Below are 27,933 nucleotides of genomic sequence, written 5' to 3'. Positions count from 1 at the left end.
CAAGATGCTCGAAGCCTTTGAGATTCTGTCTACATCCGGGGTAGTCTTATGGTCCAAGTCATACGCGCCAGTCGGTGCCCATGTTGTCAACAGCCTCGTCAACGACGTCTTTATCGAGGAGAAGGCGCAGCTTCAGAACGCAACCAACAGCGTTTCCCCCATCTTTAAGAAAGAGAAGTACACATTGAAATGGAGGAAGTCAAAGGATTTTAATTTGATATTCGTGGTATGTATGATCTATAATGCTGCGCACATTGACAGCCTGCTAACGCCACAACCCATCCAGGCCGTATACCAGTCGCTTCTTCACCTCGGTTGGATTGACAAACTTTTGGATAATATATCGACTATATTTGTCGATCTATACAAGACCCAGCTGCAAAGTGAACGGGCTAGGATTGTCCAGTATCCTTTTGACAAGTATTTTGACCAGCAAGTGCAAGAGCTTGAAGACAACGCCACTGCTGGTTTCGCATCTGAAGCGCCTGCAGCAGATGCGGAAGCCAGAAAAGACCCGCTCGTCTCTGCTGATAATGGAGGTCCCCCTCCACCACCTGTCCCTAGGCTATTGAAAGGCATGTCTGAGTTTGAAATCTCCCATTGACATATGTGCTAACTACCTCAAAGCGCAGCCTCAAGCTGCGCTTAGTGCGGCAACCTCCGACGAGGGTTCGCCGCCACAAACTCCAGATATTTCTAGACTATCATCGCCTTCTTCGAGCCACATACTAACAGGCAAAGCCGGTCCTGGCGGCCGCATTTCTCGCCGGGCACGTAAAGCCGCGAATGCAAGCGCGACTGCCTCATCTGGTGACGAGCAGGTTCGAAAAGGAAAGACACCAAAAAGTGGGAAGAAGCTACGGGTATGGGACGCCGATGGACTCGCAGATGAGGACGATGGAAGAGTCCTTGACTACTCCGCGCCTGCTGAGGCAGATGATGCTGTCGCACCGACAGTGGAAGCCGTGGCGCAAGAGTCTTGGGGTCGCCGAACTGGCAAAGGCCAGTTCGTCCTGAAAGACTTGGGCGATGAAGTCCATTCTATCCTTGAGAATGCCGACAACAAGAAGGCCACCTCTAGCGCGCCGTCAGGGCTTGTCGGTTCCGGATTCAGCGCCATCGGTGGTCTGCTGCGTAATATCGTTGGCGGCAAAATACTGACTGAGGCTGATTTGGAGAAACCATTGAAGGCGATGGAAGACCATCTTTTGAAGAAGAATGTGGCGCGGGAAGCGGCTGTCCGGCTGTGCGAGGGAGTCAAGCAGGAATTGGTTGGAAAGAAGACGGGCAACTTTCAGAGTGTGGATGCTGCACTAAAGTCGGCGATGGAATCTTCCCTGCGCAAAATCCTTACGCCCACCTCGTCCCTTGACCTCCTTCATGAGATTGACACCGTTACCAAAGCGAACAAGCAGGGCACGTCACGTCCGTACGTGATATCAATTGTGGGTGTCAACGGCGTTGGCAAATCAACAAACCTGGGCAAAATCTGTTACTTCTTGTTACAGAATAACTACCGCATTCTGATTGCTGCATGCGATACTTTCCGATCAGGAGCCGTTGAGCAGCTTCGCGTTCATGCTCGAAATTTGAAAGAGCTCAGTGCTCGTGAGAATGTTGGCGCAGTGGAGCTTTACGAGAAGGGCTACGGCAAGGACGCTGCAAATGTGGCCAAAGACGCGGTGGAATATGGTGCAGCTAACAACTTCGACGTTGTCTTGATTGACACCGCTGGCCGTCGTCACAATGATCAGCGCCTCATGTCCTCGTTGGAGAAATTCGCCAAGTTCGCTCAGCCGAACAAGATTTTCATGGTTGGAGAAGCCCTCGTTGGTACCGACAGTGTGATGCAGGCACGCAACTTCAATCAGGCCTTTGGAACGGGGAGAAACCTCGACGGATTCATTATCAGCAAGTGCGATACAGTTGGCGACATGGTTGGAACTCTTGTTAGCATGGTGCATGCGACGGGCATTCCAATTGTTTTCCTAGGCGTTGGTCAGCATTATGGTGATTTGAGAGGGCTCAGTGTGCCTTGGGCCGTAAATCTCTTGATGAAGTGATCTTTCGTGATTTACCGATAGCTTTCGGAAACCACTATTTTGTCATTGCTCATGCTCTTGATTAGTCCCTATCTAAGAAATGCAACAGAGCGACCGATGCCGTTTATTGTTGAGAAGGAACATTGTATCAAGATTCAGAAGTGGTATTATGTAGGTAAAATAGCAAGATATATATTGCGGACCGAGCCCGTTTAATGGAAGTGCTACGTGTCGTTGCATGCGATTGCAGCAAGGAAAACAAAAACAATCATTTCGTTCACCGGTCTTCTCCAAGTTCCCCTATATCACCTCCCTATCGCTCGAAACTTACTCACTTCTTCATCTGCTCAGAGAAAGTAGTCAGTTACTCCTAACGTACGTCACTTCTAGTTCACCTGAAGATTCTCCCGGGGCCCACTCTCGAGACGTTGGAGCGCAACCACCTACGAGCTTTCTCAAACCACGCCCTTGACAAGTCTTGAATTTGTTTCTGACGATTTTGGATAGCTCACCGTTCCTACTACTTGGAGACCACTCTACTTGAGTCAGTATGGCGCTGCCCCCTATCGCAAAGGCCACTTTACAGGCCGCACTGATCAGCGCCAGTTCGAATGTGCTAGCGCAGGGTATCACTTCGTATCGAGAGGGCGTGCGTACTACTCCTTGTCCCCGATTTCTTAAGGTCTTCTCTTTGCAAAAGATGCAGAATATCGTACGTATCTAGATGCGAAGGCGAGACTGACATTCCGCGACTTAGACACCCTTTGAGCTCGACTCCCAGGTACTCTTCCAATTTACCACTAGCGCCCTCATTCTATCACCGCTGGCATTTCTCTGGCTTGAGGGCCTTGAGCAAAGATTTCCCGGAACCCAGCAGACGCAACCACCCAAAGGGAAAGAGAAAACAGAAGAGAAAGGGAAGAGTAAGGACAAGCCCGAGCCAAAACCCAATGTTAAGAACATCGTGGCGAAAATAGTCGTAGATCAGCTTATTGGTGGCGCTTGGAATACTGTTGCTTTTATTGTGACAATGGGTATCTTGCGCGGACAAAATTATGAAGTCATCAAGGAAGAGATAATGAATGTATGTGACTGTCCACCCCAGACCGCGTTCTTTCCCATCTGTCCACTCCGCTCGGGGGCCTTCCGTAGCGGTTGGAAGTGAAGTGACGATACAGGAGTCCGACTCATCAGCTGGATGCTAGTCCTGGCGCACTCTGTATAACGCAAGCAACATATCTGACCACCGTCACAGAATTTCTGGCCTTATATGCTCGCAGGGCTCAAGTTCTGGCCGCTCGTCTCGATTCTGAACTTCACCGTTGTCCCCGCGAGCCAGCGCCTCCTAGTTGGGAATTTATTCGGTGTCGTATGGGGCGTTTATGTCAGTCTCATGGCTGCGTGAGCATGAGCATGGGCATGAGCCAGCGCCTGTCCCGCGGCACAATGCAGTGGAATCGGAGGGTTTCCTATCAACAGAAGCTGTCATCTTCATTCCATTCTCCAGTCATGTCATTTCCTGTGTCACGGGTGCAGCCGTGCATGGCCAAGGATGGAGTCTGGGGCCAAAACGACGTCCTGTCAGAAAGGAAACCGAGAGTTGCGTCGGGATACTCCGTGTTCGGACCAAGAGTGGGTTCGTTGGATTGGGGAATTGGGGCCAGAGTACTAGGAAAGGCATAATCGGCGTATACTACTTGATAGACACGAATCACGATCCACTGGACTGAAGGGTCATGTACTGGTCTGGGCCAGTATCCAATGCCTGGAATGACCCTTGAGGCCGTCTGGCATTTGCATCTCCAATCATCTCCATTCTTCTTTAAAGAAAGCCACGCTTTGCTTAGCAAACTCAGAAACTCATCGGTTATTTCCATCATTGTTGGATTGGGGGTTGGGAAGAGCGTTGGTAAGACCGCATTACTAGGCTGATAGTTGAAACAACACCAAGCCCGATCGTGGCCAAGCAGTAAACCAAGCAGTAAATGCTTACTCTATCCGAGCTAGTACAACGTAGCCCATTCTAACTCTCAAGTGAACCTCAATGATAACGCGAAGTCCTTAGTATAGAGAACAGAATGCAGCACCTCTAACTAGAGAGTCGTATACTGAAGAAGGCTGTTCAACACAGCCCCACGGGTGGCCCACTACCACTACTTTAAGAGTTAACACTAGCGGGCTATTTTGGGAGCGGAATTTACACTAACTGAACTAAGACAGCATTCTTAATGGTAACGAATCATAATGGGAATACGAGCTGCAAGCATGGATTTGGGGGTTTGGCCTGTGGTGGCTGAAGGCTAAGGCTGTACGGCACCCTGTGAGCACTGATCAGTGAGGGCGGAGTGAGCGGTGCAGCGGGTGCCGATCGATGGCTAAAAATGGCTAAAAATGGCTGAAGAAAAGAACAGAACTGAGACGAGAGTTTGGGTTTCGCTGAAGAGAACTCTGGTTGAGATGCTGATTAGAGTGAATGTAGAACAGGATATGGGGTTATTGTTTATTATCAAAGTTATATAATGAAATCTTGGAGCCAGGACGGGTTACGTATAGTCGTATTAGTCTTGGAAAACACAGAGTACTCCGTAGAGTCAGCACAGAAACCGACCCCAACGATTGATTACCGTCACAGGGATCTTCATGGTAATTGCATAAGTGGCCTCGGGCCATCCACGACCGGCCTAGTCAGAAGACACGAGAGACACGAGGGTCCATCAGAGCTTATCTTTAATACGGGAACAATACTCTTATTCTGCATCTTCCTCGTCTCACTCACAAAACGGTTTCGCGTCACCCCTTCACCCGCTCTTCGCTCCTCTCTGCACGAGTGCAAGCAAGCAAGGAAAGAGGCAAGCACCTGTCCGATCTGCGTGCTACTGAAGCCATTGAATGAAGGTTGGTATACCAACATCTGTGTGACCGGATCTGTGCGCTGATAGTCTCGAGCTTGCAGTATAGTGCGGTTGTCTTTGTCCTACGTGCGTCTGCGTGCCTTTGTCCCTGCCTTGTACGGATCGAGTCAACAAAGATAAACACGAGTTCGCTTTCCTTTCTGCAGGCCCAGTGTCCAGCCCTAGCTATTATTGGGGCGTGCGTCTGGAATCAGGGTACACCCAAAGCCCTGGGCGATAGTAGTCGACATAGTTCGCGACGGAAGGGATCGACGACACTAAAGGATCGAGACCATCATGGTTGTAGGCTGGAATAAGTAGGGACACCAAGCCAGCTTTGGAGGAAGGACCAATATTCAGAATAGCTGAAACTCGACTCGTTCACGATGAGCGGTTCCGCTTTATATAAGCATGGATCTTTCGGTCCAGATCCAGCGATGAGGCGGAATACACATCCTCCTGTTACGGCAGCAGAAGGAAAAGGAAGAAAGGAACGCAGTCTGTATGATGATGATATATATGTTTCGCCAATTCTTGAAGGGAGGCCGTCCTGGTCAGGAACACGCTGGACCCGCTTTTTCCCAGAACTGTCGTCGCATTTCTCGCTTGTCTCCCCTACGAGTCCTCGAGAGCCGCAATACTTGCATGGCTCTCTCACGGCAACTGTCTATATTCGAGAAAACAAGTCCGAGGAAGACGCCTCTGAACCGGCGACAGGGGCGTCTTCGCTATGGTCTGACGAACTGGTTGATGACTCCTCTTCGTGCTATAGCCGCAGATCGTCTATCACCAGTCTAGGGTCTGAACACTCCGCATCAGCTTACAGGTCTGCCGACGCATTCTCCATCATCTCTCCCATCAGGGCAGGCGTGTTTGACGAGATATCCGTGCATCGGTCCGGCACGAACTTGTCGCGGAGATTGTCAAGATCGCCATCTGTGCGGGAAAAGCCGCTACCGTGCGAACCCCCGATCCAAATGGCTCCACTCTCAATCCGACGCAAGAGGACGCAACCGCCATTGATTCGTGAGGATAGCCTGGCCGAGATTGTCGAGTCGACTGCGCCAACGCACGGCCTTCAGCCGACGCTGTCGCAAGCTGCAGAGGAACTCGAGAATGCACTTGATAGTCTTGTGGAACGGAAAAACTCCCTGCCACATATTGATATACCCCTGCAGGTGAGCAGAGGTAATATGGATATGATTCCCTCACGCTCTGCTCCCAGCCCGCCCCATGACCTATTAAAGAGCAGAAAGCCTAGGTTGTCCACTTTGTCGCCGGAGGAGGAAATGAAACATGCCAAGAAACCCCACAAAGGCCGGCTCTCTTTCAGCGTGCCTGGCTTTGGCAAGAAGAGGGACCGGCCCCATTTCCGCTCCCTGAGCGGCTCCAACATTGTTGGTCGACTTGAGCGCAAACACGCCCACCACGAGGTCGCTATATCAACAGTAGCGGTTTCAAAGGACTCGGAAAAGGAAAATGACGCATTTGGATCGACTGACACAGACTTCCTCAGCCCACCGCCCCCTCCTCAAAGACCAGCGTCGGTCAGCAGTGAGCGTGAGCTGCGCTTGAAATTACCCCGTCTCCAAACACAAGAAGTGCGATCACCAGGCTTGCGACAGAAGCCATCATCAGTGAAAGTCCCAACTACAGTGGAAGCTACCCAGAGAACTGAGAAGGCGTCGCCCAAGCCCCGAAAAACATTTTCGTTAAACCTCGGGGGCACGATGTCGAAGAACGCTGCCGCGGCGAAAGCTATCGGGCCGATGTGCGAGATGGATGTTGACTCGGCGCCGATAGTCGTATACGAGCTCGACGCCGGTCTGCCCGAGCAGCAAATTAAGACTCCGGTTGTGCCTCCCCCTTTTATTCCCTCTGGGCAGATGCCGGCCACACTTCTTGATGAGATAGTCCTGATGCTCTTGCGACATTGCAGCTCGTTGCCGGACCTGTTCAATTTTGCTGTTATGAATCGGCAGTTCTACCGTGTTTTCAAGCAAAATGAGCTCGACCTGATCAAAACTACGGTTTTCCAAATGTCGCCTCCGGCCTGGGAGCTGCGCGAAATGAGCCCGCCCTGGGCCAGCGAATGGCAGGTCCTGTTTGACCTGGACGCTCCAGTCCCGGAGTATACGCCCTCTTCCTACCTCGACCGCTACACCCGCGACCTATATACGCTTGTCAGACTGAAGGGACTCATTCTTGCTCGCTGTACTACTTTTCTCCGTCCAGAAACTGTGCGTGGTTTGTCAGGCATAGACGACGCCCGCGCGGAGGAGATCGACAATGCTTTTTGGAGACTCTGGACATTCTGCCGTATTTTTGGATGTGGGAAAGGCCGAGAGGGAGATGTCGTTGGACAGATAGATTGGTTGAATGGCGGCGTCTTGGCCACGAGTCAACATGCCTCGATCACCATGTCAATAAGTGAGCCGTTCGGTATGAACAACGTGCTCCTTGAGCCTCCCGAAGGGTTCGGCCGCGGCAACCTAGGTGGGCTCTCACATAGCCAGCTTTACGACATGATGGAGATCTGGACCTGTCTCGGGGTTCTGCTGCAGCCAATCCACGGCAAATGCGAGGCAGCGCGGAAAGTAGGTGTATTCAATGGCCATAAGGCGGAGAAGGATCCTGTCAAGGAGGAGGAAACATTAGAGGAATGGACATATTACATCCTCACATTGGGCCTCTCCGCCGTCCTTGCCCTAGGCTCCATCGCAACCGTCGACAACGCCGATGAAATCTTCCAGCGCGCTCAATTGTTGGGTCTGACGAAATGGGAAGCTGCTGACGCAAGCCGCTCGATCTTCTTCCGTGAAGCTGTCTCAAAGGCATACAAACACCGCCAACGCTCTCCCCAGAGAATGTCACCTGTCTGCCAAACCGACTCAAACCCTACTAGACACTCCGGCTGCAGCAACACTTCCCCAACAAACAGCGTCATATGCAAGCTGCACCGTCGCCGTCAAGCCGCCTATGCCGAGCAGCTCCGTAACCGCCGCGCACAGAACGCTGACCTCTCCTACGTCGAAGAACGCCCGATATCCAGCTATGCGGAAATCATGAACCGTTTGGCCGGTGCACCTACACATCCACTTTACCGACAACAAGCCGAAGAACCCGTGCCGCCTTTACCAACCCCAGCATCAACAGCAGCTACTCCACTGCCACCACCGGCGGCGGCAGTTCAACCACCGCAAGATCCCCCAATCAACACGCACAACATTCAAATCCCTTACACCAACGCCTGCCCACCAAGGCCTCCTGTCCAAGCACCGCAAATTCGCGACCCAGCCGACCAAGCCATCGAGATGATGGTTTGCGAGCTCGGGTTCGCCGAGGAAGACGCCAAATGGGCGCTCAAGATCACAGATACCGGCGAGGGGATTAACCCCAATGCGGCGGTGTCTCTGCTTCTCCAGGAGTATCAGAGGCAGAATCTGGATATGGGCCGGAGTACAAATGGTTATCCCTCGCCCGGGCTGATCGGATCTGGACAATCGACTGAGCCAAGAAATAGTATCCTTTTCTCGGTGATGCATAGCCAGGAGGCGATGGGTTCGGGATGGAGGTGGGCTTAGCTTACCTACCTGCCTACCCCCAACCCACTGGCACTTCCTTTTCTCTCGTTCATGATGCAAAGAGATACGCGCCATGTCTATTTCTTTCTTTCTCTCTTTCTTCCTTCTTTCTTGTTCGTCGGGTTGAGCGCTTCAGCGTTTATTATGTTTCCAGCCTCAGCGTTCGGTCGGCGTCAAAGAGTTTGATTCGATACCCTAAAAGTGTAATGTGTATATATCAGTTTGTCATTTCATATAGCATCTATGAGAAATATACGGAGTACATACAGTGGATATTCGTCTGCCACCTAGGCACTAAGTGGTATCTCTAGGCGCGAGCTCTCAAATGTCGGTCGGGGCCAGGTCAATCTGGTTTCTATAGTGACGTGGACCATGGACTCATTCAGACAATAAATCGACTGTCCTTACAGCCAAATCCTGACTCTTGATGAGATGATACAGTAGATAGGTGCGAATTCTCCGCTATTAATCGATTCATAACCCAGTCAACCTGGACTGGCTTTGTTACATTCTGCGCTGCAATCCCATCTAGGAGCTCATGGTGTAATGCCCTCTTAATGAATTCAACGGCCTTGCGTTTGCGTCGTAAACTGATCGAGTCGGTCAGAAGGTGATGATCGACAAGGTACGGATAATCTGGGGTCCATAGATCCTTCGCTTGCTTCTTCGCGTCTTCCAGTTCCAACTCCAACCTACCGCCTTCTCCAGACTCTGGCCGTTCGCATTACTGGCACACTGCATCCGCCGCCGTAAGGCAACGCAAGGATTCAGATAAACCAGTTTTTGAGTTTACTGTTGCGTGAACTCGCAGCCCAGTTGAGAACCCCGATGAGTGGTGATCAGTGCGTGTGATCTATCAATCAATGATTCGACCGCCTCAACCCCTGCAAGTCTGCGGTCGCTGGCGATTGCTGCTGCGTTTGCGGGCGATCATTGATCTGGATTGGACGCTATGCAAGGGGTGCTTGTATCGGATACGATTGCATTTGACTTGACTGACCATCCCTTGAAGTGGGTTGACATGGACGTCGACAGTTGAGGGGTGGAGTGTCCAGCGTCTGGACCTCTCTCCAGCTGTACCCAAGTGAGGAATCGACTGCTCAGCAAGAATATACTCATCTTCATCGTACCACTAACACACCATTCAACCCAAACGCCCTCCTCGCTTCAGCCCAGCCTATTCCAGGGATGCACAGGGATGCGCAGGACACCAATTGGGCGGGCCGAAGCTGCCCTTGAAACAACAAAGTATGGAGGCACTCCCGGCCGTTTGAGAGCTGAAGCTGAAGTAGAGGCGAAAACAGCTTTGTCAAGCTGACCCGCATCGCAGCTGCATTAACACTACATATGCACTGCGCTCCCGGGAGGTTCTGAAATGATGCCTCACCTGACATTCACATCCACAGTCGTTTGCTGAGTTTCGAGCTGAGCTGAGACTGGGTGTTGGGAATTCTGCATTTTATTTTTGGTTTAACAGTGTATCACATCATATTCTCTTTGCTTTTGCAATTGTACTGGCCGTCGCGGCGCTTTGAATGGAGATGGAGGTAGACTGCGACTACAGTTATCGACGCAGTCTCAGCCACAGGGACTACGCGGTCTCGTTGTCCGGGGATCGGTGAGTCCTGCAACGACTCGTTCACAGTTCGAAATTGGGTTGACAAGAAATGTACAGTAACCGCCTCGGGAATGACACCAAAGGAGAAATTGAGAACGAGATCCTCCTCAACACAACGCGGTCGAGTCCGTTTGAGGGGAAGAGACGGATCCTGCGCGCATCAGACGTTCTTTTATCACTAGCCGGCCGGTCCACTACTAGCGGTATTGCCTACATCGTATACTTGAGAAGAGAACATGGAGGACAGATGCACTGACGTATGACTTGGCTCAGAGAATCAAGAGTTGTCCCCAGCAGTCGAGAACTTCCAGGAAGTCCTACGGCTATTCCCTCCATTTCGTGATGACGACGGGACGTCGCTGGGTGCGATGGAGGTTAAGTGTCCAGATTGCGATGCGGTGTTTTCGTCTGAGTACGCATCCTTTCGCATTCTGATGTCGGATGAGATTGTGTGGAGAGAAAGGCTAACCCGGCTAGGAACGAGCTGAAGCAACACTACCTGACGAGATACTGCACTGGATCAGCGGTTGCTGTATATGTGATGATGCGCGACCGGTATTACCTACTTCTCCAGGTCGTGGACTGGAATGGTCGAGCTAACGGCCTGCTAGTTTAATCACAAAAGGGTTCCGCATGGAGAAACGGCTGATTCCGCTCGATGCTCGCCCGATCCGGTTCTACTGCAGTTATTGCGAGAGACTTTTTTCTCCGGCCGACGAGATGGTAGACAGACAACCAAGTGGGCATTACCGTCCTTTCTTTCGGACCCATCTAACCAATAGCAGACACCATATGTTTCGTGGATTGCACGTACTGTGGCTCGAAATGCAACATCTTGTGTGCATACCCAAATTTCAGTTCCTAAACATAACCCTAACAGAAGCAGATACGAACCCGTCTTGAACGACCCCCGCGACGACATAAGCCACCGCGACATACAAAAAGACATAGCAAGCGCGAACCATAGCAGGAGCCCCAGTGTTGTCCAGAAGAGCTCGATGCCCTCGAAATTCTCCATGTCTGACATCAATGGCGAGCAGTCGTTAGCAAAAAAAGCTAGAAAATTGCGCGATTCTTGGTCTTTTAGAAGTATGATGAGCTCTCAAGGGAAAATGACCCCGACTGATTTTGCCAGAGCTTTCTCAGAGCGATGAAGAAGAGCTACTAGCTATAAGTTTTGCCGGTTTATTTGATTTGGAAAGGGGTGAGTAGCTAAGCTTCAGTGGAGGTGTACCGCTAATGTATCCAGTGCATGCACCAAACGGTGTTTACCAGTCGCTCCCAGCTGGGGAGATGGGCCTCTCAGACGCGACATTTTGTTCAAGTGGTACGTTGATACATTTCTTCTCGGACGCCTTCTAAACAATTAGGGCTCGGCGACGGCGCTATGATAGAACCCGAGAAACCAGCCCTGTGCGAGGACGAGAACAGACACGAGGCCAGTGACCTCGATAATTCCGATGGTGCGCTTATCGACAGCAGAAATGTTGATTATGAAATACCTCGTTCGTCTAAGCGGCAGTCGTTCTTTCAGAAGCTCTTCGGACGCAAAGTGCCGTTAAGTATGAGTTGTTAACCGGCTTGTTGTCATTAAGCTGACCGTCCAGGTTTATCGCGCTCACAGTCAACAAACAGAGGCAGGAAACTGATGAAGCGCGCCAATACCATACGATTTTCTTTTGTAACTAAGTATTCCAGAGATAGCAGAGCCACTGCCACTGCTAGAGACAGCACGCTTTCGACAGATGAGAGTCAGAATAACAGCTCATCCACTGTCCAGGACACAGACTATATTGCCCTGCTACGGGGAACGCAGAACGTATTCGTCCACATGCAGTACATCTCCGGCGGAGCGATTGTGCATGACGTCTCGGGCCGGCAAAGAATCCTCCAAGTGGATGAGGTTGCCAAACTATTCCTGCAGATCAAGAATGAGCTATCATCAACAGCCGTCTGGTCTCGCGCTCTAACAACACGACTGAGAGGAGAAGCCCTGCTCAAACAGGGCAACGCGCAGGGAGCAATCATAGAGCTCCACGACACGATGAAGCTTCTAGCCGACACGCCAGGCCTCGACATAGAGAAGCAAACGCGGGCATCTATCCTGCACTCCATGGGCAAAGCATATCAGGCCCTTGACATCCCCGCCGAAGCAGAAGCGTGCTACCTGGAATCGTTGGGTCTCTACAAGCGTGTGCTCGGTCGCGACCATCCCAAGAACTTTTCCGTCCTGCACGACCTCGGCAGTCTCTGCGAGAAAGACGGATACGCCACCGAGGCCGCAGCGCTGTACGAGCGGTCCTTTGCAGGCCGACTCAGGACCCTGGGACACAACGCCCCAGAGACCCTATGCAGCATGCAGCGCTTAGCATCTCTTAAAGTTCTGCTCGGCGATCTTGAGTCCGCACTTTTACTGCTTGAGAAGGCCGTCCCGGCCCTCGACACGGTTTTCGGCATCCAGAACGCCACAACCCTAAACGCAATGAACAAGCTCTCTTCACTATACCAAAAGCTCGGTCTAGAGAATGAATCACGCATTATATGCAGCCGCACAATCCCCCACTGCCGCGCTGTCTTTGGCCTCTCCGCCCAAATCACTCGCGACGCCGTCCTGCGCTACATCCAAAGTTCAGATAACTTCGACTTTCCACCGGACATCCAAGATATTATCGACAGCTACAAGCGCTCCCGCGATGTTGACTGCCTGCGCGTCATTCACCGTCTCGGCCGTTCATACATGGACGCTGGGCTCAACCGTGACGCAGCAGCTCTCTTCGAAACGCTCGTCGAGGACTTTTTGGCGGTTAAGGGTCCCGAAGCAGCGGAGACATTCGACGCACTGAGTGCGCTTTGCGTCTCTCGAGAACATTTGGACTCCGTGGACAAAGCGATGCTGGCATACAGACAGCTTGTGCATATGGCGAAGCGGACACAAGATGGGCATCAATCACGGAAAAGGATCGCGTACGCGGAGAAACGTATCTGTGAGCTAAACCGGCGTCGGGAGACCCTGGAAGCTGAGAGGAGGGAGTGGGGGCTTAAAGAGCCGGGGCCTTGTCAGCGTTGTGGTGCTCTAACCAGGATGTTTTGCAGCAGTATGTCAATTCTCCACCTAACCCTAGCCTAGCGCAAGAGCTAACAAGTACCATATAAGTATGCAATATCACGCGCTTTTGCAGCGACACCTGCGCAAAGCAGTGCCATCTTTCCCACAGGTCAGTGTGCATACCCTCAGTCACACTCCGTGAATCCAAATCCCTGGCCGTGAAGTCGAAATGCCCAATCTCCGCGCGCGACCAGGCTCTCTCTCGAGTCAGCTGCAGCTACAGCCACACAATCTTCAACACCATGGGACCGAGCCCCATTACAAATATGAACATGGGACTCAATATAAAAAATGTCGTCGTAACAGCAAGCTATACTTTCTACTTAGACCCGCGCAACTTCGCGACGTTTCGAATGAAGCTGAATACTAAAGTCAACACGGTTGTGCTGTTCTCGCTCGATTCGGATGTTGAGTATGCGGTCGTTGCCAATAACTCTTTGCCCAGAACAGCAGTTGGCGGTCCAGAAGCAGCAGCAGAACAATCAAAAGGGCGGATTTCATTTTCGAGACCGACGACTTCGAGCAGGAGGAATGTTTCAATGGCAGGAGCAGGGAACGCTGTTCCGTCACAGACGACTATATCTGCACAGAAACCAGAAGTCCCGCAATCACAAGAGCAGCAACAGCAACATCAACAAGAAATCATCTGGCAGACTCCACAAACTCAAGATTCAATATCATACACTCCCATCCCAAATCCAAAACTAAACCAACACCAACCCATGACAGAAAACGTCACTCGGAACCAGGCCCCCGAAGAAAAATACCTCCTCGTCAAGCCTGGGAAAGAGATGCACAAGTCCCTCCTTGATAAGCGGCTTAGTGTGCGCGCGTCTTCATTCCCATCCCCTCCTTCTTTTTCCCCTTCAGTGGATCCAATCGAGAGCCAGAGTTATACTCCAAGCAAAGAACTCATCGAGTATGCGCAGGGTCTACTGTTGACAGGGTACCTGGGGGAGGCGTTTATGTACGTCATTGAGTGGGTTTGGAGGTGAGACACTCATTCTTGTCCATATTATGTGATATTAGATGGTTGATTGCAGGGTAGATAGACATGTAGATAGATAGATAGATTATAAGCGATAACTACCGCTGATATGCGGTAGGTGCTGGGGTCATATATGTATGTACAATGAGTGAATGAGTGAAACCAAGAGGTTGAGCTTGGCTTGCATGTCCCTCAATCTACATGCCTGGTTTGCTGTGGCCACTAGGTCGTGACAAGTTGATTGCATGATTGACTGGAAATGGAAGGTGATGTTCCTGCGCTGGCAGTCGTTATAGAAGCCATTGGGATTTATGTTGAATTGTTGTCTCTCCCTTGCTCCCTTCACTCATCTATTCTAACCAGTAATGACTTTTAGCTGCCATATGCGTGCTCATTTTTGTAGCTAGCTTAGTGGACGTAGGATAAACAAAACAGGATGAGTTATTTTTGATAGTGATAGCATGTAGGGCTACGCAAATTCGCAGACAACTGTCTTGCCATGTTTCTTCCCTATCGATACTGCATACATGGATCATATTTCGATGCGCCATCCATGCACGCGCCCCATAGCAGCATTGAGTTATCAACGATGTCGATGCTTGATTTTTGACATTGAATAGCAGGATAAGTCCAAACGAAGCGTTGATTCCAGAATGTCTGAAAAGTACCCTGCTATGCTGCCACTAGATTGTAAAACCGCAAGATCTAATCTTAGGTAAAGAAAATAAGTACAAGAATTGAAGGGTCAGATCAGCCACGAACAAGCAAAAGCAAGTACTGCGCTCTACGGATATGCTCGCTCTTAGTATAAGGAATATGGTACAGTATTATGCAAACGTCACATCGTTAAAGGCCGAGCTCACCATCCTGCCATGCCATGACACGGCTGACGTGCACCGGCAAGTCAGTTCTCCTCGTCATCTGAATTTCCACTCCCATCATCATCATCGTCATCGTCGTCAGGATTACTCTCCCACCCGTCAGCCTCCAACTTGCGCCCCTTTATTCCAAAGCTGAGGAAGAAGCCAACAAGAGATACCGCAGCAAAGACACCAAAGGGAATTACCTCGCCCTTTGGCTGGACGCGGGCTGCAAGGGAGAAGAGACTGCCAGAGAGGAAGGGACCGACAGCACGGCCTGCTGCAGAAAGGGTCTGGGCGAGACCGTTGAGGGCGCCTAAGACGGCGTGGTCGGGGGCGGAATTTGTGATCTGTAAAGTCAGTTTGCTGGTTTAATAATAGAGGGAGAGGCCTTTACCAGGAGGAGTGCGCTGGTCAAGCCGCCGACAGCAGCGACAGTCTTTACTAGTAAGACGAGACAGAGCTCGATAGCCATGAAGGCTGTCTTGCCGGTGACGCCAGTCTTCCCGGTATCATCGCCTTTGTATCCGATGAACGGCATGAGGATGAAGGAAACCACGAAGCCAAAGAGGCCAGCTCGGTAGGACCACCGGTTTCCCATCTTGTTGCGCAGCTGGCCAAAAATGCATATTTGGAAGATTATAGTCACGACGCCTGCGAAGCCCTGGGCAAGACCGATCTCAGACGGTGTAAGACCACGCCCAATAGGCGGGGCTGCTTGGGAGAAGATCGGGAAAAGCGCGTTGAAGGCGATATTGCACAGGGCGAAAATGAGATACGTCAAAAGGAGAAGAATGGTGTCTCGATTGAGCAGCTCGCTCCGTGTCAGGGATTCGTGACCCTGGTGGTCTGCGGATGCTTCTGAAGCCGAATCTAGCTCGCTATCATGCTCGTCGGCGTCTGCCGATTGTTCGCGAATCATCCTATAAGGCAGATGGTCCCCTGGCCGTATAGTGCGAGGTCGCTTCCCAAGACTGGTCATCTGCCATAACCACGCAAACAGGTCGCGGATCTTCTTGCCAAACGTGGGCAAGGTATCTGCATCTTCCAGACTTTCTTTCAGGAAGATCAGTGCCACAACAAAATCTAGCCCGAGAATCGCAGCAGATAGAAGATTTGGCCACAGGTATGGGTACGGATTCGGCTCCGCGTTATTGAACGGATTTTGTCGAAAGACAAGCAAGCCACCGACTAAGGGGCCAGTGACACCACCAATGCCGTAAAGAACCGGTAAATAGGTAAATGCCTTTGATTGATTGCTCTTGTCGGTGATCTCTCCGAGGCAGGTCGACACCAAGCCCTGATTCCCATTGACAACACCCATCAACGCCTGCACCGCGACAGCCTGCCACAACGTACTGCAGAATCCGAATGCGACAAAGCACACTGCGGTAAGGACTGTGCCTAAAAGAATAACCGGTTTCCGCCCTATGCGATCCGACAACCAACCCCAGAAATAGTTGGTAACCAGCTGCGCTACCGCGAACGCCGTCCCAATCAATCCCACGTATACCCCAACCATGCCCGGTTTCGCCTCAGGGAACGATGACGCCATATCGGGAAGGTAAGGACTGATGGAGTTGAAAGCCGTCTGCTCGCACAGCGCGATCAATGCCAGAACCATGATTTGCTTCTTGGGGAGGGGCGACTGTGACGTCGATTCATCAATAGAGACATGATGGTGCCGTGAGTCTTCACCCGACGAGGCGGACTGGCCGGAGTTCGGTCTGCCGCGGGACTTTGGCGGGGGCGTATCAAAAGTATGATAGTGTAGCGTCGACGAGCGTCGCCTCTGAATGGGCTCCTGGTCTGGCGACTTCATTTTTTCGTTTCAAAATAATATAGTCGAACTGACGTCGATTGCGAACAACGGTTGCCGCTGCGCTAGAACAGTATCTACTCCAGCAGTCCGTTTGTCGCGGGGCTAACCGAGGTCAGGCGGTCGAACGAGGAAAACTGCGTTATAAATGGTTGGTTATAATGTCGTATTCAATCCTCATTGTCGGTTTTAATCATAGAAGACAGAAGTTGTGGGCGAAGATGACCGTGGGCAGAGGCACCGACAGGCACGCGAGCTTGATTTCGACCCGTCAAATGAGGCTGACGATGACATAAGCAAGTCCATACAGTCACGTGAAACGCTCCATGGCGGTTTCAAGGAATTAATGGCGATGAAGAGTGTTTTAGGTATAAGTGCCTGAGAATTAGATCCCTGTAATCACTTTTTTTATGATTTATTATCAATTGGCGAGCTAAAAGCCCCGAAGTTCAATGCGCACTGAAAAACTTCGGATGATGTCATTGCTTCAGCCCTGAACTGGAGTATGCCTATTGGATAGCGCAATATGAACAGTAACTGTACCGTGTTGATCGTTGACCAAAGAGGATGACTCGAAGTCGGAATAAAGCGACGGCATAGTGACATGTCCCTAATCAAGTTTTTGAGTCAGAACCTTATACTATCAACCAACGTATATTCATCTCGCATGCGACGCAAATTATTGGACCGCTTCACTTGCTTGTACAAGCAGAGTCATAGAATCAGCCCTGGTTGAAGATGGGAGTTTACTCGCGAATATCTACTGAAGAGACAATCGAACAATTCTAGCTGGTCAAGTCACTTGAGGACAGCTTCGCACTCTGCCCTGCTGCATTGGAACGGCAAATAATTCCCGCTCTGCTGAGGTCGTCCCCTTCGAGTCTTGAATGGAACTGTATCTTCACTCGTTTCCGTTCTTGTCTATTGTCTATAGGAAATCTCGGCTAAAGAGTAGGGGTCCTTCTGAGATATGGACAAGACTCCTTGATCAACTTGACACTCCTCAACTTTTCCGGTACCGTCTCTATTTCTCACGGCGGGCTGCAGACTAGCAGGTCTTGAACCTCGCTCAATTATTCCTCAACTCAGGTGTATCGAACTCTCGCTTCTAGCTGCCTGCACACCCACTGGATCGTGTGTCTAAGCCGCTTAGACCGGAAATGGCAACAACTGGATCTCGATCTTGAAATTTCGTATATCTGGCGAAAGGCGGGTCTTTCTGTGCTGGACGGAACTTCTGCGTCGGACGCTAGGATGGACTTTCTGGGTCCTTCGAATCTGGCGTCATGGGGTGTTTGCGGCCTTCAAGGATATTCCGCACATGTATCACGATGCTCGCAGAATCCGGTTCTCTGGTGGATGTGATGATTATGAAGCCATACTGTCCTGAAAGTGTGGCCCTTTTCTCTTGAAGGAGTAGTTTCACAGGCGCAAATCATCTCCCTCTCCCCCTCCTCTCTTCATCGAACCCATATTCCCCGTGAGAATCGCCATAATCACCTTCACCAACATGCGATGAATCATCCCGAACCAGATTTTCTTGACTAGGCGCAGCCGTAACCCCCACGGGCAGTGAGCGCGCCCTTGCGCGTCCCGGAGACCGTCCCCTCTTCGGCTCCGTCCCTGTTTGTTCAACAGTGTCGAGCGCTACATTAGTTGTAAACAGATCCGAATCCTGGAACTGGTTTGGCGTGAACCGCGGCCTCGCTGATGGCCTGGAATGGCTCAATTCCTCTTCACGCTTGTGTTTATTTGGATCTTTCCTTAACGTGAACAACGTCGGCACGTTTGCTGCCACCGCAGCAAAGAACTCCTCCACAGAGCCCCAAGTGTTGCGATTGACCTGGTTCGTACTGGAGGAGTAGACGGGAAGGCGGACGATTGCAATGGCAATAAGGAGTAGGCCGACGGAAAAGAGCAGGACGTATTGGAGGCGTCTGCGTTCGTTAGTACTCATATCCCGGCTAAGGGGTAAGGCTGTATACTTTAACCATGACTTCCTTACTCTCAGCAGCCAGGGCATCGGGAGCAGGATAAGCATCGCATCGGTGGTGATATTGAGCGCGACGAGGGTGACGAGTTGGATGTTTGCTTTGACGCAGTCTCCTGATCTATTCGTTAAGGCTGTCCGGAGAGGACTGTTGGCAATCGGAGTCTACACACCAGGGTCAGGCAGAACCTGCCAGTACAGATGCGCAGGCCGGCACTCGCCGAACGTTGTTCCCATCACAGCCGCCAGACTTCCCAGGAGGACGATCCAGTAAACCTTCACGATCATTTCAGGTTCCGGAAGACCCGAAAGTACACGCTCGCACAGCAAGAGGACATTTGATTTCTGGATCCACAGGCTGAACACAATCAGCACCATTCAACCACATCTTTCCACTGAAACAATGAACTGGAGGGCATACTAAGTATTATAGACTGCCCGGTTTGCAAGCGTCAGCTTGCTCCCAACCGTCCTGTGGTAGATCTCCGTCTCGGTTAGGTTCAACGCAGGCCTCGTCATGTTATTGTTCCCCCAAAGCAACACGACAGTTGTCAGCGCGGAACGAGCCAGCACAAACACGATGCATACCATGGTCAAATAGTCGCTGAGGATAAAGTCCTGGTTGCGATATTTGCGCATGAACAGGCGGATAGCCATGAGAATGATGGAGAGGCCGCCGAAGACGCCGACGAGCGCCAGAGTTGTCGAGAGGTCTTCGTGCATTCCGTCAACTGTTACTGAGGTGCCCGTCCCGTATGCATAGTATTCGTTCCGTTGAGAGACTGCAACACAGCTGCAACCGGGGCTGGGACAAGATTGGGACTGTAAGGCTGAACGGACGGTGGTTCCTGGTCATGGCGGCTGTTTTTTTTTCATCTGACGGTTCTTATTCTTCTAGATTCGCACAGTTCACACACGAATAACGATCGGCAGTCCCGTCGAACTTAGTACCACGATTTTGATTTTGCCGAGACAGCTGCTGTGGAGATTTCGATCCTTCGGTTTCCAAGTGAGACGAGTTGGAGCAGGTCTTTTGGTGTTGATCCGGCTTCTAGGGACGCTTCGGCAGGCAGAGCAAAAGCCCCCGTGGCAATTTGATCCTGAGACAGTATTGCAATGCTGCAAAGTGTATGAAACTGACAATTGGATGTTGTGCATGAATCTGAGTTGGTCGGTGCGAGGATGGAGATGGATGGAGCTGGATGGAGCTGGATGGAGATGTTGAGATCGAAGGAGGCAGGGATTGACACTAGTGGAGCAATTTAGCGAGTTATAAAACAGCGAACGCGCCTAAGGTCATAACTAGTGCTCTGGGCTGTCTGGCTAAGATTATTTGGAGTACATATTGGCGGCTTGACAGCCTGTCAGGGATACTTACCGGCTCGGCTTCGCCTTTTCAGATCCCTGTCGTGTTTTCAACTGTCAAGCTTTCCGCCTCACGTCGCAGCGCGCCGCGATGTTTCGGCTCACCCAGGCAGCGTGCCTCCTGCAGGCGCTCGGCGCCCTCATTCAAGGCAGCTTAGCTTTTACCCCTGCTGCGACTGACAGCCATGAAGCCGAAGCTCTTCATCGCCGCTCATACTTCTACGTCGGCGGGGAGTACGTCAACACCACCGATGGCTGGATGATGCATAACCAGATGTACGTCGAGAAGCTCTCGCCGGCAAGGGGGACCACACAGCTCTATCCGATTGTGTTTCTACATGGGGGTGCTCAGACCGGCACGGTGCGGCCCTCTCAACCATATCTCTCCGGTGGTGTCGAGACCTACGGATGCTAACGATTGGAGTAGAACTTTCTCAACAAGCCTGATGGCGGCCGCGGCTGGGCGTCTTGGTTCCTTTCCCACGGCTACGAGGTATACATCGCTGATAGAACCATGACCGCGCGGTCCCCAGTTCTCCCAGCAGACGGATACGGCGAGAGCGTGTTCTCCGCAGAGTTCATCTCGCAGCGGTTCACGAATGTCCAGGATTATCCGCTCTGGCCGCAGGCGAAGCTACATAGTCAGTGGCCTGGTGTACGTCAGCGATCCAGATCAATCCAGCCCTCGATACATAGAGCGCCGTAGCTAACTGGTATGAGGATAGACCGGTGAACGCGGCGACCCCGTCTTTGACGCCTACTACGCCAGCAATGTGCAATCTATCTCCGACAGCGAAGCGCAAGAAGTCACCATGAAAGCAGCGGGCGAAGCGCTTCTTGACATAATTGGGCCGGTCATTCTGATCACGCACTCCCAGGGCGGACTATACGGATGGTCATGGGCCGATAGTCGTCCCGAACTCATCAAGGGCCTGATCCAAATCGAGCCGAAGGGCCCGCCGTTCAAGGAAGTCATTTTCTCGAACAGCTTCAGTCGGCCGTATGGACTGACCTCGATCCCGCTTACATACCAGCCCGCGCCCACGAACGAGTCTTCGCCACTCAGCATGAAGACCGTCTCCTCTGACAAGCCCGGGGAATTGCTGGACTGCATCATCCAGGCTGAGCCGGCCCGCCAGCTCACGAATCTTGCCAAGGTGCCGATTCTCATTGACACCGGCGAGGCGTCGTATCACGCGACGTATGACTACTGCTTTATTAAGTTTTTGAAGCAAGCCGGGGTGAGCAACGTGCAGCATTTGGAGCTGGGCAAGTGGGGAATCCATGGAAATGCGCATTTGCAGTTCCTGGAGAAGAACTCCGATGTCATTGCTGGGGTGCTGCATGAGTGGATTGGGAATGTTACGGCTCTTAACTGATTTAAGTCTGTACATACCTTTTGAAATTGTGTGCAATACTATACTGTCTATATACGGGGCTGGACTAGTTGCCCAGAGAATAGTCTGAAGTGTGGCTCTGTGATTGATCGAACAAGGGCTCAAAGTCAAGTCACACCAATCATTCTGAGTATATTCCGATGATCATCGTGTCTGGATTTGATCGGCGCTCGTAAAAGACCCTGGTCGCCTGTAAGGACAAACCACTGCAGGTACGCAGTCCCACAAAAGCAAACATGGCCAGGCCATCATTATGCTGCTTAGAGAATGTGTGCCCCTTTTGCAGTCTTAAGTACTGGATCCCCACCTCGCACGGAAGATTGTGTAGACCTGGGGCAGTCAGTATATGATTCTCGCTATACACAGTTTTATGATGAGGCGATTACTCACTATCGTCCCTCTTCTTTTAAGGGCAAATGCAGTCCCGCTTGCCAACCCTAATGTACAAGGCGTATCGGATTTTCCCGACATCCTTCATGATATCCTCCCTGGTTTGCTAGACCCCGGCTCAGGTCCAGGCTCCGATTCACATTCCGAAATCGTGCCTCCCATCCTAGGATATACCCTAACTTGGCATGACGAATTCTCCTCTTCATCACAATCCAGTTCGGACTCAGACTCAGGACACCTGCCCTCCTCGTCAGTCTGGCTCTTCGACACTGGAACCTCCTATCCCGGCGGCGCCCCAGCATGGGGAAACAATGAGCTGCAATCGTACACCACCTCACCGCGAAATATTCGCATAACGCCACAGAACACGCTTCAAATTATCCCGCGTTTCTCCGGAAACAATGGTACCGGCGAGGAAGGGCAGTGGACTAGCGCCCGCATCGAAACAAGGACCACATCCTTCGCCGCCGCTTCAGGCGGAAAGCTCTACATCGAGTCTCGCCTGCGCACGGGATGCGCTCCAAGCTCTCAGCAAAAGGGGATCTGGCCTGCCTTCTGGGCATTGGGGGAATCCTTCAGGGGAAATCCAACAAACTGGCCGATGGCGTCAGAGTGGGATATCATGGAGGTCATCAACGGTGAGCCCACAGTCTATAACACACTGCATTGTGGAGTCGATTCAAACGAGGGCGGTCCCTGCAATGAGTATAATGGTTTGGGTAATAGCGGCGTCAGTTGGAGCGGGTGTGACTGGCACGTTGTTGGGCTCGAGGTTGACCGATCAGGCGCGTCCTTGCTTGGAGCTGGGTCTGGGGAAGGTGAAGGGTGGCAGGAGGAGACATTGACCTGGTTCTTAGACGGCGAACAGGTCCATCGTGTTTCTGGTGCTGATGTTGGTCATGAGACTGTTTGGAGAACTATAGCGCACAAGGGTCATTTTCTGCTGCTGAATGTTGCCGTTGGTGGAAACTGGCCTGGGTATCCAGACGAGAATACGGTCGATGGGGAGGAGGTGGCAATGGAGGTGGACTATGTGCGGGTGTGGAATGCGGACGGCGTTGATCTGTTATAATCATCTCGATTCGAGGTTGAATACTAGTTTTGAGTCAAACCAAGGGTCCTCATTAGTCCGGTTCCGAAGGTGAAGCTATATTCACCTTCCCGCTTCATCTCTTTCTCCAGCTGCAAACCGATGAATTCATGATTTTCCATCTCAGTAATTGTTTGATATCAAAAAAAAATGAAATCTATCCAAGTGAGATCATTGCCAATGTTCCATAATCTAGGAATAGGAAGATCGTCACTCGTGGTGCTGTTACCTTGGCCATCGAATTTTCAGATGGAGTTAGGACTCAGCCGCAGGTTCCCAGAGTGACCTGATGATTGACAAGACTGAGATTTGAAATCAAGAAGCTCTGAAAGCGATGAATGTCGCAGTTTGTCAAGACGCGTTGACGTATGTGGATGCATTCATAGATGGATCGATGGTCTAACCACTGGCGACCTTTTTATACAGGGCATTTCAGTATAACCTTGGCAGCCGAAGGGCTTGTTGGAATTGGCCCAATCTACCACGAAGGCTTAGTTTACGAGGATCATGGACTCATGGCTCGACGTTGGGCCAGTCAAGCAGTCGTTATAGACTACAATGCGACTCTGCGACATGAAAGCCACAGGAACGGGATATTGGGGCCAGATTCCCCTTCAGGAGGAACCAGGCGTCTGACTACACACACTTATACCACTCGACAGTGTCCCCGCCATTTTTCCCGTTCTGAGTTCTTTTACCTGGTTCTGGACGTGCGTCAATCGTGATGAGACCTAGTGCAGCGTGGTAGCGAGGCGATGATCGCTCCTTCTGCTCGATAATATAGACTAGTTTACCGCTTCGTGCTTGTTCAACTCTTATACGAAGCGCAGTCTCGTTCTAAAACTTCCCAAACAAGAACGAGTCCCGTCAGTCTGAGCTGATAGATGCGGCAGGCCGAGTCGTTCACTGGATCCACCCCTGCGCCATCCTTCAGCTCCTCTCTGGTCTATTCTGCATTCAGTCAGGAGCTAGCTTTGGCAAGCATGGCTACACTGAACTTCCATATGTTGGTTGGCTGGGTCGGTCTTCGGCCCCAAAATTACCAGAATTACCGTATTCATGCTGGTAACCATGGCCACTAGATCTTGTGGGCTGCTTTGTGATTGCTAAAATTAAACGACAAAAATGGCAGTCTGCTACGACACTAGTGGCAATGAAGACGCACTCAGTTTCCTTGCTCGGCAGACGGAGCACCGGCGCAATGCTGTGAGGTGCGCCAGTACTGTGCTCTAATGGCCTTTGTATGAACAACAGTACAGCCGAAGGCTTGACGCCATGCAGTATCAAGAGTGTAGAGGGCAGGACTGGACCCAGGGGGCGTCGATACCTGCACTATGCATAGTTGGTGAGTGCTAGGGCTACAGGCGGCGGAGGCGGCATCTCAGCCTGCAGCTCTGGCAAATTCTGCTGCTACGGCTTTGGGGGAGGTGACTGCAATAACAGCACCCTAGCGTTTCCTTTAGACGTCGTGAGCATCGTTGCCACAATCACAGGCTCTTCAAACATCACCGCAGTGACCACCACATCTACCAGAACAACGGGTCAGATACAACCGCATCGCCCACCGACGACTCTTCGATCCCCCCAAACACAAGCTATCTCCGTGTCGGCTTAGGGGTTGGACTCGGCATGGGATCCTTCCATTTAGCCGCTATCCTCATTCTGCTCTTCCTCCGCCGGAGGCGCGCCAACAAGGATCTGGTCAAGGTATCAGACAAGTGCGGGTACTATCAGTGTCCTTTTGACAAGAGCAGGTTGAGGAATCTGATTTTCAGGTTCAGCAGCAGCTACATCCATGGGGCGGACGCCTTATGAGCATAATCTCGAACCTGTATCGCCGGCACAGTAGCCGCCGTAACGGAACATGAAGCCTTCGAGATGGCGCATGTGCCGGTGCAGTTGCAGCCCCAAGAGCGCAATCACATGGCTTTGTGGCCTCCGATGTGGTGATATGAGTTGGGCGGTTCTAATATTTCCCAAAACTGGCTTGTTTCCAGTATAGACAGTTGATGACTACTGGAAGAGTCGCCACGGTATGGCACAGACGCAGGCATGTTTCCTATATTCCTTAAGCATTATACCTGAGCAATGCGATCCAGGATAGACTCAGTGATACATTACCCCTCTGCCGTTACTGTTTATTTTACCAACTTGAGTAACCTCGACAAATTCGTTGACTTACTCTGCTCGTGTACTGTCTGTACAACGGTCTGTTCAACGTCAGTACCCACCATTAATCGGCAAGGCAGATCGGAAGTTTGTTTGAGTATCGAGTATAAGGTAACCCTTGCATAACATTCAGGCAAGCAGCAGGGGGAACTTCGCCGGTCCCGACCCTGGCAAGCTGCACAGACAGCACAGACGGCGTACAAGACCGAGCCTCTAATCCTCTCAAGGCCCGTCAAACTCCCATTAGGGTCGGAATGCAGTCCAAAGATGTTATGTTCGTGGCTATGGAGGCCAAGTGGAAGGCAACAAGTCACTGAGTGATTTGAATTATTAGTTGATCTGGATGGGTTAGGCAGAGAGTGTCTTAGTAGTACTGGTATTCGAAAAAGTAGTGTAAGAGTATGGCACATCTGAGAAGGAAATGTTCATACTAGTGAGTGAGCTCGAGTGGTGGATAAGAGAACTTAACTCCTCTGTATCACTCATGGGGCAACTGCAAGTGTGCCTTCAATCACAAAACAGACCGTAGTTACTTAACCAATTGCTATGGGGATGAATAGGCCCTACTGAGTTGAGTCGTATGTCCTCTTTTTACCCTTTCCTCTACCATTCAAGATTATTCTGACCGTCGAATCTACTACCACTAAGGCAATCCAATTCTTTGCAAACTAGTGGAGGTAAGCTTGTTGGCTAGACCTATCCCACAGGAAAGACAAGATGGGTGCTACTAACGTTTCTCAGCCTGCTCATATCTTGCATTGACTCGCGGTTCTCGCTTTGCAGGATATATTTCTTCGCCGAGGGATCTTTCCAGCTTTGCGTGGTCCTTTAGATGGGTGAGGATGCGGGTTTGTGTACCTGTACACTGTTAGACATTTTGTCTTCGAATAGTAAATAGATTAGAAGAGGAATAATATATCTCTCACTTGCGGACTCGAGATAAAGGTCTAATAGTTTGTGACCCGGAGTGGAGGCTGGAGTTGAATCCCTGTTCTCGTGACTTAGCCCTAACTCAATCTACCACCAGACAGCTCTAGAAAACATACCTGCTACTAATGGATGAATGATTCTGATATGCTCTCTCCAGTCCCGATATCATGTTTTTGATCTTGCTCTCGAGATCCCCCCGAAGAGAACTCAATTCCTGCGCGTTTGACCCTCCCTGGCTGTGGTTGTATAGATCATATCGGACCGAAGTCGTCCGCTCAGATTGGGGGAGAATGCTCAACGAAATTAAGCATTCTAAGCCGGGGATATTGAAAAGAAACATGCTTGGGAAGAGGTAGGTCGATGAGGGCGTTGGTTCTTCCTGCAAATGAAAGGACCGTTGGATGGCATAGATTAATGAACGGTAGAGCGAGGGATATGCCGATATATGCTCTATCCCCAGGGCGTTTGTGAGGTGCTTTGTGGGTACTGTTCATGAACATTATCAATGCCCGCAGACCTAGAAGTTGATAGACAGCAAGGTGTAGGCACTCACAGGCCATTTTCCAGTTAAACCCACCCTCCATTACCCCTCCGCCAATCCAGCTGGATTTGCCAATCTTAATGCCGATATCCTCCACCATTCTTACATTCATTCCTATCCCCTCCTCCACTTTCCCATCATCTTCGTCTGTTTCTTCCATGCTGAGGTTAACCCAGACAACTCCATTGATTACTTTGGTCCTGACTCCAAAAAGTCCATTTTGGCTCCGCTCAAATCCCTCCAACCCATCGAACTTCGGCGCCTTGATGAGCTTCCCACAAGAATCATAGCTCCAACCATGATACCGACAAGCCAGGACCAATGACTTGCCTGAATCTCTTTCCTTATAAATAACGGGGTATGCCCTGTGCCGGCAGACGTTGTGGAATACGCGAATTCTCGAATCTTTAGACTTGATCGCGAAGAGTGGGATTCCTGCGGGCGTGGTGGTATGATATACACCTGGAGATGGAAAAAGAGGGGTCAAGGTGAGGGGGAGCCATTCCTGTCTTGCATTGTTAGTGAAGACTAGTTGAGTTGAGTTTATAGCCGGAAGGATGTTAGAAGAGGTGTGGTGAGAAGAGGGGACAGACCTTGCTGAAGATGGCGCGTCTCTCGAGTTCGCAGATCGAGCGTGATGTGAGCCAGTCTACGGGCAGGTCTAGCTCTTTTGTAACCAAATCAGTTTTTGAGTCCGCGTGTGAATCTGACTGTGGCTGCATTGCTTTAGTCTCGGAGTGTTTGGTAATAGAAGGATAAGAAGCCCATCGACACATGTACATTACTACCGCCAGCAAGGCGAACACAACTGCGAAGAGGGGCTCCATATCAACCGATGTGAAAACACTCTCTGTGAACCACCTATGGCTATCTAGAAAGGACCAAGTTCGTTTATTTAACTCTCTACAGTACGATAGTGGCAGTCCAGCGGTTTAGCAGCATGAGTACCGACAGCTCAGGACTAGACTCTGCCTCGATTGCCAAATCTGGCGCACTTTTCCAGGTTGGCTCAGCGGGATCAATATGAGAACAGCTGGTCCATTCTTATTGCTTGAACTGGTTCATGTTGCATCACATTATCAAATTGAATACGACTCTACGTTACTCGACTATCTGATCGCCGATCACGCAACTGCATGGACACTTCCTAGAG

The 27,933-nt window shown here is 51.1% G+C and overlaps 9 protein-coding genes across 9 annotated transcripts, besides 1 other annotated feature; 6 read left to right on the top strand and 3 right to left on the bottom strand.

Annotated features, from left to right (window-relative positions):
• Window positions 1–27,933: part of a sequence feature (contig 1.110 1211..298245(1)) that runs on past both edges of the window.
• ANIA_06627 (Signal recognition particle receptor subunit alpha) lies at window positions 5–2,096 on the top strand (the record flags this gene model as incomplete). Its single annotated transcript, XM_659139.2, has 3 exons — window positions 5–226; window positions 287–539; window positions 628–2,096. The coding sequence occupies 3 exons, from the start codon at window positions 5–7 to the stop codon at window positions 2,061–2,063; spliced, it is 1,911 nt and encodes a 636-aa protein (XP_664231.1). The 3' UTR covers window positions 2,064–2,096.
• Window positions 2,593–3,483, top strand: ANIA_06626 (Mpv17/PMP22 family protein; the record flags this gene model as incomplete). Its single annotated transcript, XM_659138.2, has 3 exons — window positions 2,593–2,754; window positions 2,800–3,126; window positions 3,298–3,483. 3 exons carry the CDS (start codon window positions 2,593–2,595, stop codon window positions 3,445–3,447), a joined length of 639 nt encoding a protein of 212 aa, XP_664230.2. The 3' UTR covers window positions 3,448–3,483.
• ANIA_06625 (uncharacterized protein) lies at window positions 5,371–8,787 on the top strand (the record flags this gene model as incomplete). Its single annotated transcript, XM_659137.2, has 1 exon — window positions 5,371–8,787. The coding sequence occupies one exon, from the start codon at window positions 5,371–5,373 to the stop codon at window positions 8,515–8,517; it is 3,147 nt and encodes a 1,048-aa protein (XP_664229.1). The 3' UTR covers window positions 8,518–8,787.
• Window positions 11,375–14,478, top strand: ANIA_06624 (tetratricopeptide repeat protein; the record flags this gene model as incomplete). Its single annotated transcript, XM_659136.1, has 7 exons — window positions 11,375–11,462; window positions 11,506–11,697; window positions 11,836–13,230; window positions 13,315–13,350; window positions 13,569–14,232; window positions 14,348–14,364; window positions 14,456–14,478. The coding sequence occupies 7 exons, from the start codon at window positions 11,375–11,377 to the stop codon at window positions 14,476–14,478; spliced, it is 2,415 nt and encodes an 804-aa protein (XP_664228.1).
• Window positions 15,134–16,911, bottom strand: ANIA_06623 (MFS transporter; the record flags this gene model as incomplete). Its single annotated transcript, XM_659135.1, has 2 exons — window positions 15,134–15,439; window positions 15,487–16,911. 2 exons carry the CDS (start codon window positions 16,909–16,911, stop codon window positions 15,134–15,136), a joined length of 1,731 nt encoding a protein of 576 aa, XP_664227.1.
• Window positions 18,344–19,621, bottom strand: ANIA_06622 (uncharacterized protein; the record flags this gene model as incomplete). Its single annotated transcript, XM_050613233.1, has 4 exons — window positions 18,344–18,845; window positions 18,894–19,014; window positions 19,072–19,256; window positions 19,320–19,621. 4 exons carry the CDS (start codon window positions 19,619–19,621, stop codon window positions 18,344–18,346), a joined length of 1,110 nt encoding a protein of 369 aa, XP_050467133.1.
• ANIA_06621 (alpha/beta hydrolase) lies at window positions 20,355–21,791 on the top strand (the record flags this gene model as incomplete). Its single annotated transcript, XM_659133.2, has 3 exons — window positions 20,355–20,624; window positions 20,691–20,918; window positions 20,989–21,791. 3 exons carry the CDS (start codon window positions 20,355–20,357, stop codon window positions 21,640–21,642), a joined length of 1,152 nt encoding a protein of 383 aa, XP_664225.1. The 3' UTR covers window positions 21,643–21,791.
• Window positions 21,897–23,122, top strand: ANIA_06620 (glycoside hydrolase family 16 protein; the record flags this gene model as incomplete). The annotated part of the gene is made up of 2 exons (XM_659132.1): window positions 21,897–21,929; window positions 21,989–23,122. 2 exons carry the CDS (start codon window positions 21,897–21,899, stop codon window positions 23,120–23,122), a joined length of 1,167 nt encoding a protein of 388 aa, XP_664224.1.
• Window positions 25,953–27,607, bottom strand: ANIA_10836 (putative iron-sulfur cluster-binding protein; the record flags this gene model as incomplete). Its single annotated transcript, XM_659131.2, has 6 exons — window positions 25,953–26,005; window positions 26,042–26,167; window positions 26,236–26,297; window positions 26,356–26,725; window positions 26,793–27,285; window positions 27,374–27,607. 6 exons carry the CDS (start codon window positions 27,605–27,607, stop codon window positions 25,953–25,955), a joined length of 1,338 nt encoding a protein of 445 aa, XP_664223.2.

This window comes from Aspergillus nidulans, chromosome I (genome assembly GCF_000011425.1).
Source record: "Aspergillus nidulans FGSC A4 chromosome I".
NCBI lineage: Eukaryota > Fungi > Ascomycota > Eurotiomycetes > Eurotiales > Aspergillaceae > Aspergillus > Aspergillus nidulans.
This window is presented reverse-complemented; position numbering and strand designations above follow the sequence as displayed.